This window comes from Agelaius tricolor, unplaced genomic scaffold, assembly GCF_023055355.1.
Source record: "Agelaius tricolor isolate 1412-34295 unplaced genomic scaffold, bAgeTri1.0.p SCAF_7, whole genome shotgun sequence".
NCBI lineage: Eukaryota > Metazoa > Chordata > Aves > Passeriformes > Icteridae > Agelaius > Agelaius tricolor.
In genome coordinates, this window is record NW_027269267.1 from 31590040 (window position 1) to 31602368 (window position 12329).

Here is a 12329-nt window from a genome sequence, read left to right on the forward strand (position 1 = left end):
CATACTTTCAAAGTGCAAATTGGCTGACTTAGACAGCTCCACTCCAGTTTATTTGGAAAACACTTGGCCTTCTAAGCAGTTGAACACATTTATAAGATAGGTCAGCTATTGACTTTAAAAACTCCTCACTTTCTTTAAAAGACAAGAGAAAATGAAGTAATACTAGTGAACTACCCAAACCTCCCCTACTGTTCCATTAAAAATGAAAACTAAAAAAAAAAAAAAAAAAAAATTTAATGATACGATTCAGATAAGCACCATTTTCAATTATTTACACACACTCCATAAATGATAAGCAGGCATGTAACCAATATCAAAAAAAAAAATAAAAAGAAGAAAAAATAGCTAAGTAAGAAATACATCTGAAATTTTGAAATTTTTAAACTAAGGGTTAGGCTTGAGAAAAGCCACAGTAATCCCCTGGAGCAAAGTAAAAAACCACGAAAGTAAAAAACTGACATGTTCAACCTACATCTACCAGTACAATGAATTCCAAGGTTTCAAAAATGCAAGCTCTTTGAACTGCTCTGAATAACTTGCACCCAGGAGCTGAAAACTGGTTTTATATACCAGAAAGCAAATGAACAAACTGTCTCCAACTTAAAAGTACTAAAACTAGGATCAATGTATTTTGATCCTGGGACAAACTCAGACTTAATTATAAGTCACTATTATTTAAACTACTTTGCATTTGATGTACATATGCACACAAAGCATTCAACATCACATTTGTAAAAGGCCTTTACACCCTGTACATGCCCAACATTTAGAAAATCTAAACCCCAAAATGAAATTAGCTTAAGATCAGCTGATTTATTTTAGAAATACTTCCAGAAATGTGACTAATCAATTAGGTATCCCTATATGCAAACTACACCTTCTTTATTTTCTGGTTGCTGCTGCTTCTTTCTCTTTTTGTCTTCATATATTGGCCTCTTCTTTGGCACAGAGTCTTTTGATGGCACTTCAACACCTGCAAAACAAAAAAAACTGTTAAAAAGAAAATCCAGGTAATTAATAAACAAACTTTGGTTTAAATAAGAATGTTTTCAGAAACTGGAAGATGGAGAAAGAAAGAGTAGAAAGTAGGTTCAATGCATATTTTATCGTTTTTAAAAGTCTGAATTCAAAAGCTAGAAAACTTGAATGAAGTATAGTTCTTCAGATAGTCCTGACTGCTCTCAAAAAGAAGGGTAAAAACTGAAACAGATAACTGGAGGAAGGCAATGGCAATGAAACAAAAATTAAACAAAGCAATCAGATTCTACGACTGCAGGTTTGAAGATATCACAAACCTGCATAAAATGCCATGAACACAAATGTCATGATTAACAATTTAAGGTCTGCTATGTAAAAATTCACTTAAAACCTGTCTGCCAGTGGTCCTAGTTTCAGACAATTTGGAGCAGTTATTCAGCAGAAAACATTTTCCCTTTTGCTGTGAGGGAAGGTTTGTGTTTTTCAATTTGTTTTGTTTGTTCAGGGTTTTGGGTTTTGGTTTGTTTTTTGGTTTTAAGGGTATTTTAACTGTACAATACTGATGGTTTTAAAATAATGCCAGGTTCAATTCACCAGCTTCATCTTTGCCTCACCAGGAAGTGGGAGGTGTAATATATTAAGAGATTCCATCAAAACCAGAAGTTTGGTGCAAAGACAAATTAAAAACTGATTTACTGCTGCACATTCAAATTTTTTTTCAGGTACTGAGTCATTAATATTGCAAATCTGACAAAAATCCAGTTGTAGGGGCACAAATAGAAAGATTCTACTAGCTACAGCAACAACCAAGGAGAAATAGCCTTCATGTATGTTTAAGAGCTCCAAACATTTTACTAGCTATGAAGATTCCTACATTTATACATCCACCTACCAGTAAAGTGTCAGATAGTGTACTCTACAAATACACTCAGCTCCCACAAATTACTTTCTTTTTTTAGTCACAAACCAGTTACCAAGAACAATTTAGGACATTTTACTTACAACATATTGGACAATTTTACTTACAACATATTGGACAATTTCATTTCATTCTAATGGAGACAGATTATATTTCACAGAAAAGGAGGAAAGCTCTTACATAGTCCTGGAAAATCCCAGAGAAAAACATGTCTTCTCTGTGGATTTCCCCATTGTTCTTGAAGCAAAACAGTGCACTTGCCTAACTAAGCAGGTGAATTAATTCAACAAGATCCAGATCACTGGTCTTACAAGACCTTCAGCACAGCCCATGTGCTTTTCCTGGCCTTTAGACTACACCACTTCTTTAAGTGCTTTTTCCTAAGTTACACAAGTAACATCTTTAAACTGCAAGTAGACTATATTAAAAAGCTGGATATTCAAAGTGTAAGATAAAAATACAGGCACTTAAATCTGCTTAAGAAATAAAGGGGAAAGGAGGGCACACACTGCCTTTCTTGACAACAGAGCAGCTTTACATGGAATCACTCTGTAGTTGCCCTCCTAGCTCCAGACAGGAAAAAAAATAAACACAGAGCCATAATGGATATAAAGTTTGGTTGGGGTTTTTGGTTCAGTTTGGTTTTAATAATTATTAAGCTCTACTGCTTACCCTGAGCTTGGAGTAGTTTAAGAGTAGCCTCTGCTCTGGCTCTGGCTTCTCGCTGAGTTTTTGTTAAAAGCTTTCCCTCTTTCTTCAAACGCTCCTTCCTCTCTTTTTCCTTCTGTTTCTTCCTTTCTTTCCTCTCTTGCTCTAATCGTTCCTAGAAAAAGAGAAATAAACATGCAGAAACCCTAAAGCATGCTTTACACAAAAGCTGCCCAAGTACATTCTGTTTATGAGAACATATTAAGGATTAATTCATTAACTGCACCAGCAAGCAGACAGATTAAAGTTACTCCCTTATTTTATCCTTGGAGTGAGAGATACGGTACCTCCTCTTTGCGTTTTGCTTCAAGTTCCTCCAGTCGTCTTATGCGTTCTTCCTCCTCTCTTTTTGCCCTTTCCTCCTCCTCTTTCATTTTAGCCAAGGCCTCTTGCATTGCTTTAACTGTGGCTTTACTGGGACCCTTCTTCTTCTCTTTCTCTTTTTCTTCTTTCTCACCTTTCTTTTTTTTCTTGTCTTTTTTCTTTTTGTCCCCCTCATTGTCATCAGCTACAGAAAGAAGAGGCATATTTTCAAAGACCCCGGAAATTTCAAAGATACTCTAAGTAAAATTTATGTTTCAAATATGATAAATAATATCAAATTATTATTTGATGAGGAATATTTTCACTAGCTACTATATAAACATTTCATAATGAAAACAATTAAGCTCTCTTACATCATGGCCTGAAGTCTTGAAGTATCAGAAAAACAGGGAAGTGAAAAAGTACTCTTGCAATACAGAACTGTAATGAGAATTCACCATTTGGCTTGTTTTCTCATATACCTGAACAAACTACAGGCCAGAAAACACAGCCGCCTGTGAGCCAACACACAGGCAGACAAGGCTACCAAATTTCTAGAATTCACAATTCAAAATAAACCAACACACTATGCCAGGCATCTCTCTGGCCTTATAACAACTACAGTATTTAATTTAAAGTTTAGGAAACCATGTTACAAACCTTCTGTTCCTGCAGCAGTCTCTCCTTTCTCACCAGGGATTGCTGTAACTTCAGGAGAAGCCTTCTCTTCAGCTTTTTTTAGAGATTCCTTTGGTTTTGTTGGTTCTTTACCACCTTCTAATTCTTCTTTCTCTTTCTGCTTCCTCAATTTGGCTTTTTCTTCTTCACGTTTTTTTCTTTCACGTTCTTTTTTTTCTGCCTTCTTCTGAGCCACTGTTTTTACTTTGAATGAAGGTTCTTCTTCATCATCCCCACTCTCTGCAGCAGGAGCAGACTTTGGCTTTTGGTTTTTCTTTTGTCCTTTTCTAGACTGGGAAACTGCATCTGATTCATCACCACTCTCGCCTGCAGACACTCCTCCCCCACGCTCTTTGCTTTTCTTAATGTTAGTTTCATCTTCTTCTGACAAATCGTGTTTTTTATTTGACTTCTGCATTTTCCCTTTGCTTTTCTTAAGTTGTGTCTCATGATCATCATCATCACTGCCAGAAAGCATGTCTTGTTTTGCTTTCTGAGTCTTTTTAGATTTTTTATCTTTATCTTCCACTTCCTCACTGTCATAGTCATTTTCCAGATTGGCTTTTTTATTCTTTCCTTTTCTTTTTTTATCTTGCTTTGATATGCTTTCTTCATTGTCATTTTCAACCTGGTAATTAAACAATTCAATAATCAGCCATGAAAATTACTTGCCATCATGAACTAAGCATTGAGATACATCAAGAAAAACCTCTCTTATTGAGCACAAAGTTTGAAAGCAATAACTGCTCCTGCTGAGTGTACCATACTTCAGCCCACAAGTAAGATTTATTCTGATTGGATTTGAATAGTTGTCAGCATGACTACATTTTTTTTGTGACTGACTTTCTACTATGAAAATATGATCAAATATAATTAAAAGACCATGCTAGCCACACATTTCACATAGGATTTCTACTACACTAGAAGTTCTCTGGGACAGAAGTATCTCATATTTTAATTATTTCCTACTAAAAAGCCCACCTCCCTCTCAGTGTTCACCTTTCCTGTAGAAGGTTGTTCCCTGTCAACTTTCCCTCCTTGCGCCTCTATTGACAGTTCCTCCAGCTCCTTCAGGATATCATCTTCACTAAAATAAGAAAGAAGTTATGGCACTTAAGTAACTGAGTTTTTGGACAATGAAGTAAGATCAGGCACGTGGAAAAAAACCCTAACTTACTCAAAATCTTGTTTCTTCTTCTCTTTTTTCTTTTTGCCTTTAGATTTTTGAGGCTCTTGATCCTTTGCAGCTCCAGCACCTTCTATCTCAGCAGCAAGGGCATCAATATCAATATCATCTTTTGCACTAAAATGAAGAAGGAAAGCAGGGTTATCACTAGTTCAAACGTTAAGTTTACATAAGTAGAAGCCATTTGAATAAAAAAATAAACATTTCAAAATGCAAAATCAATCATAAAACATATGCAATGCAGGAAAAAATGCTCCATGTTTAACAAACGATTATGCACTGTTACCTTATTCCACTCAGTAGGAAGGGAAGGAAAAAAACCTTCACACATGGGGTCTGCTTGAAGGGAGGTGGAACAATAAAACACATTCAGTTCTTGCAACCCCAGCATTGAAAGTTTAGCTGTGCAATTTGATGTAACTTCTTGGAAGAATGTAACTGGACTGTTTGACTTTGGTCCTCCAAAAGATAAGTTGTTCAGCCCTTTAATTCACAAGTGTCATTGATAGAAAAGCAGCCAATCAAAGTGTAAAAATGAAGCACAAATTCACAAGCAGGGGATATCCTACCAAGAGATATTTATCTGCTCCTTCAAACACCCTTTAGCAAACAAAAAAACTGCTGTATTTTTATTCAGCAAATAAGTGAAAGTTCTCTACAGCTTCCAACTCACAGTAACAGTTACCAGTGCTTTGCCATCAGATAAAAAATTTTATTACCTTTCAAGAAAAGAAGTCACACAGATGAACAGAATCCAGCCCCAAGCCAGACTTTAAAGCATATAATAAAAAATACCAATGTAGTTGGCAAGCAATCATTTGTACCACTTGCCCTAGTATTACCTCTCTGAGGCCTAAAGAAAGCCAAAGAAGTTTTTGTCCAGGCATTTTACCACCTAATCACACTCACAGTACAATTGTAAGAAAGGAGACTTACTTATTCTATGCTTCACACTTAGAGCTTAGATCAAAACTGGTCTGATGCTACTTTTTATCACAACTTGCAGTTTCAAAACCCATTTTATCAACAAGCTGTTAATATTTCATTTAACTGCCTCTTAGATAACTGGACAAAAAACTGTTGTTTTACAATTTCACTGTCTCATTTATTAGCACCCACTCAGGATAAATCAGCCAAAGGCTGACTCACCAAATACCCAAAACTATATCCAGAAAATAAGAGAAATCAATTTCTTCCAGATTCAGGACTTTCGAGATATCAGCAAATTCTAAATTACCAGAGCTTCAGTTGTCCCAATTTATAAATCCAGAAGTTGAATCTTAATGAAGAAAACCAAGTATTTCATTAGTCAGCTACAGATTCTAAAATTCAGTAAGTCTAAGTTGCAGTTCTCTTTGCAAAAAGGAAAGGGCTGGATTCTTCTGCAAGTGAATGCCGATATATTTGGAATACACAAGTCACCAAAAACTGTCTCCATGTGACAACAGCACAATTAAGCAACAAAGTATGTCATTTCTTTAACGGCCAAGATTGATTATTTGTATTTTTAAATCTTATCTTTTCTTCTGGGTAGACTGGACAAACCGAATAAAAAGCAGCACAACAAAGTACCTCACAGTACCTGTATTGCCAGAGATACTTTTAGCCAAAAGAAAAAACACCTAAAATACACCTAGGAACACTTCCTCATGCGCTGATTTGTAATACATTTGTTAAAAGAAACGTTTGTCTCAAATAGTTAATGCTTTAGAGAACTCAAATAGTTCTCTAAAGTAATCCTCACCTCCCTCAAGAGAAAATACACATTTTGGCCATTCTCACCCTAAGATGATTTGATGCTCCAGCAATTAAAGTGCCATTTTTATAAGCAGTTTAACTGGCTGTGTATCAGGGGTAACAGCTGAAATAAAAACGCCACTCACTTCTACACCTAGAATTAAAGCACTAATGTCAGGCTAACTACATTATATCCAGGCCTACACATGGGCCTTCAAACTTGTTTTTGCATTAAGTGCTGAGTATCAAGTTTATTAAGCCCACTTGCTTACCTTCTTTTCCTCTAGGAGTTAATGGAGGAGACTGAGTCATACCCAAGCTTGAAGTAGATTTAAAACACCAAAACACATGCTCTACTACTACTTCCTCCAAGGCTGCACTGCTCCCCTTACTACAGGATCTTAACCATGTGGTTGTTCAGACACCAAAGCACCAGGCCTTTAAACAGCTCATATTTTACATGGATATTACCAAGGCTGACTTTTCACAATGCAGTTTAGCAGAAAGTTATGTCCAAACACAAAACACATGGGTTTTTTGCTACAAGCAAAGAAGATGTCATATCTCATGTGGTATCTCATGTTCTCCAGGGTACAGGCTTTGAGAGGGTAAGGTTTTATTTGCTGTTAAATCAACTCACTACAACCAAACTTTCAAGAAGAAAAGTTCTTTAGGGGAAAAAAAACCACCTCCAACACTGAAAAGGCTATTTGACAGACATTAAGTTTTCACACCCACCAGCAAGAACAGTTTAGGAATAATAATAATAATAGTTAATAATACTAATAATAATGATCACCCAGCTGTCACAATATCAGTATCAATACAAAAGCCTTTCCAAACTTGTCTTTCATTGTTTAGTTCCTGAAAAAATGGTCAATGGTTTCTGACGAAAAAAAACAACAAAAAACCCCCAAGCAAACAAACAAACCAACCAAAAAATCCTCTATACTTTCCACTACACTTTCATTTACTAAGAAGTGACAGAGCAAGCTTCAAGTATTTGAGCCTCAGTGAAATAAGAAGTAAAATTAAGGCTGCATGCAATTATAGATATAACTATAATTCATAAGAACTAACAAGTAAGAATATAATTGGAAACCTAAGGAATTCAAACCCTGGCTTCCATTACTATAAGTTTATTCCCATACTGATCTTGAATTTCCTTAGCTTTTAAAACTCTAATAATATTCCACTAGGATTTCATAAGAAAGCTGAAAAGAAAATTAAGAAGGTGCTCCCCTCCATTCCTGGGTGATTCTTATTCCTTTTTATAAGGAACCACTACACTTAGACACATAACATGTATCACATTTCCTATGGGCATTGTTAGATACACCATGGAACTTTTTCTTGTAAAGGCTTTTAAGCAGTCCCCCAACACACATTTCAGAAACCCAAACATTCTTTCAGGAGCCTCCTTCTCCAAGATCTCCTAAAGGTCTCCATTCAGCCTTTACGAGGGTCCAACTCTTAAGAGGGCTTGATACAGGAACCTGAAAGGACTGGAATGCTCACGAGGTTTCCAATTTTGACCTCAAACTGCTTTTGTATGAAGACTTCATACACAGATTTCACAGCCTCACTAACTACCTTAGACCATTCAAGCCATAATGCTTTGGCACTTAAAAAAACCCCTCACATTTCCCCAACATAAGAGGCTCAAGGAGATCTGGAAAACAAAGTGCTACTGCACTGCAGAGATGGAGTTACTTCCCTGATTTTCCTTTGTCTTTGTTTCACAGACGAAGCCTAAGCCACCTCTGTTATTCACATACTTTGATTTCAGCCTCTATTTTTGTTGCCAGATATAAAAAGAGTTTTGATATTGCTAAAGCAGCATTTCAATGCATTAAATTACAGCAGGAATTAGGTGTGTGTACTTCACTTAAACCTAAACAAGCAGTTTTCAAAAAAATGGCTGCAGACATTTTTCCACAGAGGTCTGTGCCTAAGGTAGGGCAAAACTCTGCAGTGGGAAAATACCAGTCACATTAATTAAAGGAGAGTGCAGTAATCAATAACATGTACACAGAGATCACTATATTTCATATACCAAAAAAAATATTTTTCTTTAGAATTACATCACTAATCAAAAAGAAAGTGCTTATCATTTTCCCTACACAATTTCACTGCCTTTTGCCATTTAAGCAAGATTACAGTAATGTAAATCTTTAAAATAGCACACAGAAACATTTACATACTTTATACTGAAAAAATATTTCCCTTAATGCCCTAGAAGCTACATTAAGAACTCTACTGTTCCCCAAAAGGGTTTCAGTACAAGTTGTCTGCACAGACTAGTGAACACCTGTATTACATGGGAGAATCCACTTAAGGATAGATTCCTGAATATTCACTGGGTCACAAGTTAAAAGCTGTCCTACCACAACATTCTGTACAAAGCTAGGATCAAATATTCCCAGACCATCCCAAGTAAGTGTTTGGAGATTTTTAAGATGGACATAGGCAACAGAAGAAATTCAGTAACCTAACTCACACAAACAAAGCATCAGATCGGGCCAGTAACAGAAATTGATACCCAAAACACAACCTAAGTTGCTCATGTTAAACAGATATGTTCAACAACAAATAAAGCTACAATTCCAAATCCTGCTGATAAGTATTAAATTTCTTTCAGTGGGAAAAATAAAACAGCTAGGAAATGAAAGAGCTGTCACCTACCGCTGCTCAGTCAGATGTACAAAGACATCCAGTAGCTCTGCTATTTATAAGATCCCACACAGTTGCAAGCTATTGAGTCAGAAAAGGGAAAAAAATCTTGTGACTGATAGATGCACAGTCCGTAGAAAAAAAGCCAAAAACTCTGCTGTGTTTCTCTTGCTGTTACAGCAAGGAAACAGCAGTAAAGAATAGGAACACACTTTAAAAACAAACCAACCAACCCCTCAGCTAATACATCACATCTGCCAAAAAATACTAAAAACACCTTAAGGTGTTTGGTTTATTTTATCTGAGGGGGTGTTTATTTTTTTTTAAACACGAGAAACAAGCACAGTTTTGGATGGAGTTCTTTTTCTGATGCAATAGCCTGCAACAACCAGAACCTAGAAATTCCCTGGGGAAGCCATCTGGATACCAGAGTTGACCTAAACACAAACTCTGATTTACAGATACTGAAATTAACGTTAATCCTAGTTTTCGCATTTTAGGGTTCACTCTAGTTTTTTACAGGCATGCTTTCCCATTTCAGTTAAAAAAAACGCTCACACGGTGAAGCTGACAGTTTCTAATACTTGTTCACAATTAGCAAGATTTATTTTTAAGTTCTGATGTTCCACCATTTCTTTCAGTCAACAATATTACAGGTGTTTATCAGTGCACCACTCACCAGAACAGAAGCTGTCATGCTCCAAATCAAGATTTAAACCTACAATTCTCAAATAACAAAAAATATCAATGCTCCCTAATAAAGTACATCAGAACAGTTACAAGTACATTTCAACTATTTATCACTTCTCTCTTCCATGGAAGGTTAAAAACTTACTTCAAGTACTGACATAGTTAATATATTCATCATTAAGGGATTTTCATAGTGTGAACCTGCCATACCTAGGACAGATACTGTCTGCAACAGAATTTCTGTAACAGACAAACGTAGGCATGGAAATTTGAAACACTTCCTCAGCACTGCCCAGGAAAACAAAGCCAAATGCAGGAAGACAGTACTACAGCTACAGCTATTGAAATAAGAGTTAATAAGCTTTTATCCTTTTCTTTGCTCAATGAACTTCTGCAGCTTAAATGCATAATTGCCTTTCCTTGCCAAACAAGCTCTTCCAGCTTTCCCTGCTGGTTCTAGTGAAGGAAAGCCTGACCAAGAGCATTTCACAGACTCTCTAATAACAGACAAGCTCATTACATTAGCAAGACCACCAGCAAATATGCATGTTTTCCTCCCATGCTTTCTTAAAGCCACACACAATTAGGACTTCCAGTACACTTATTACAGTACCTACAATACATATCCCCAAACAGAGGAAAAACTTCATTATAAACAGGCACTGTGCAGCTACACATGACAGAGATGGCATTCTGACTAGGCAGCAGAGATAAAGGACAACGAAAAACTACTAATCCATTCAGGAACAGAAAGAGTGGAGCAATAGATTATACAAAAGAGCTGAGTTGCCCTCATTCATATCAATTTGACTCTATTGAAATTAGGTAAATGAAACTGTGGAAAATAAATTGAAGAATTCAGCTTAAAATGAGACAAGCCCTAAACTACTGGAAATCCAACTTCCAGCTTTGCAAACAAAGTTGACAGGATAGCACTGTCTTGCTGAAAGCAAAACTAAAGTGTACACACAGATTAAAAAATTACAAGCACTTTTTGATCCATTGCACTGAGCAACACAAATATGATTACTTTTGCTTGCCTTCATCTTACAGTGAACATGCTAACTTAAATCATGCTAAAAATCTTTTACTTAGGATTGGTTTTCATCTGTCTTTGTTAAGGTGAAGTTGAAACATAAGAAAATTACAATTAAAACCAGACTGAAACAAAGAAACCAAACTTTCATGTGCAAGGGGCAGAAGAGTCAGCAAGTTGACACAGCAGGAAAGTTGCATCACTGCTGTGAACTCACTGCCCACATTCCTGCATAATCAGAAGACTCGTTTTTGCTGAGGCAACCTTGGAGATGTTTCATCAATTACATTACACCAGCTCTTTTAACCACCTTCAAAAGAACCTCACTGTCATTAAGTAATTTTATTTGGTTGAGAAAAAAAAGTCCTTGACCTTCAAAAAGACTGAAGAGAAGCTAAACCATTACATTACATAAACACATCTCTTTCCATGTGTTTGGTTTTGCAGTAATTTTAGACCAAGTAAAACTAATACCTCTAGACAGATCTTTATCATTGTTTCCCTAGAATACCTTATCCATCCTCCACATATGTGAGCCATAAACCCAGTAATAAGATGCATTTCTAAATACAAAATTATCCAAAACCAGCAAGTTACCAATGCTGAATGATATACTTGTAGCTGTTTTCACCTGTAGTATTAAGATTGTTTGAAAGACAGAATGCTAGTTCAAGTTCTTCTAGAGCAACTGGTTAAACAGTGCCAAAACATAAGCCATTTTGGAAGTAATCATTTAATTGTTCAAAACCCCACATCACCAACTTGTTCTTTAAGGGGGTTATGAAACTAAAATTGCAGGCATTTGCTGGCTCAGCAAGGCTATTCAAAACATGAAAACAAAGCCCTGGCCTTTTTCTCATTTTGGCCTATCAAAGTACTCAACACCACAAGCTTCTTTTTTTGGTTTTGTTTTTTCCTCCACTGAAAACATTTAACTTACATATAACTGAGACAGTTTGAAATTCAGGAAAGAAAGAACTGTGCTCCTTTCTCAGCCCAGAAAATGAAGGAGTGTCCATTTGAGTACCAGCTACACAACCCACCACTGCTGCTTAAAGAATAAAAATAAAATCTCAGCCCCAGAAATAGGGCACCCTACTCTTGCCTTTTCCTCAAACTAAGGTGTAGGGGAGGGAAGAATTTACTTCCTTGCCCATTCCCAGCCACATTTTCCCCTCTTATCAGCTCAGGCAAGCCTGTGGCCACAAGTCCATGCAGAAAACCCTTTTTGGGCAGCAGACACACACCTGGTTTGTACTGTGGACCCATAAACACCGAATGCACTGCAATGGAAGCAGGTACACTGGCAGCTGGGGAACACCACAGGGTTTGAATGTCCAGCAGCCCAACTGAACTGAGTTTTACTTGGAACTACACCTTTGTGATTTTTCATAGATGAAGGAAGCTGGTGAAGCTACCTA

General features: G+C 36.6%; 1 protein-coding gene across 11 annotated transcripts in view; it reads right to left on the minus strand.

Moving 5' to 3' along the window:
• The window catches only part of EIF5B (eukaryotic translation initiation factor 5B), a 37852-nt gene that overhangs the window by 18167 nt on the left and 7356 nt on the right, over nt 1-12329 (minus strand). For 2 of the 11 annotated variants that reach the window (XM_071430822.1, XM_071430823.1), the window contains exons 1-7: nt 5059-5158; nt 4764-4889; nt 4568-4673; nt 3569-4214; nt 2893-3113; nt 2570-2720; nt 878-973 (exon numbers count right to left, since the gene is read on the minus strand). In XM_071430822.1, coding sequence (XP_071286923.1) covers nt 878-973; nt 2570-2720; nt 2893-3113; nt 3569-4214; nt 4568-4673; nt 4764-4889; nt 5059-5141 — 1429 coding nt within the window. In that variant the 5' untranslated portion in view covers nt 5142-5158. Of the gene's footprint in view, nt 1-877; nt 974-2569; nt 2721-2892; nt 3114-3568; nt 4215-4567; nt 4674-4763; nt 4890-5058; nt 5181-12329 lie in introns of those variants that run through there. The other 9 variants (XM_071430817.1, XM_071430816.1, XM_071430824.1 and 6 more) reach the window with 7 other exon arrangements.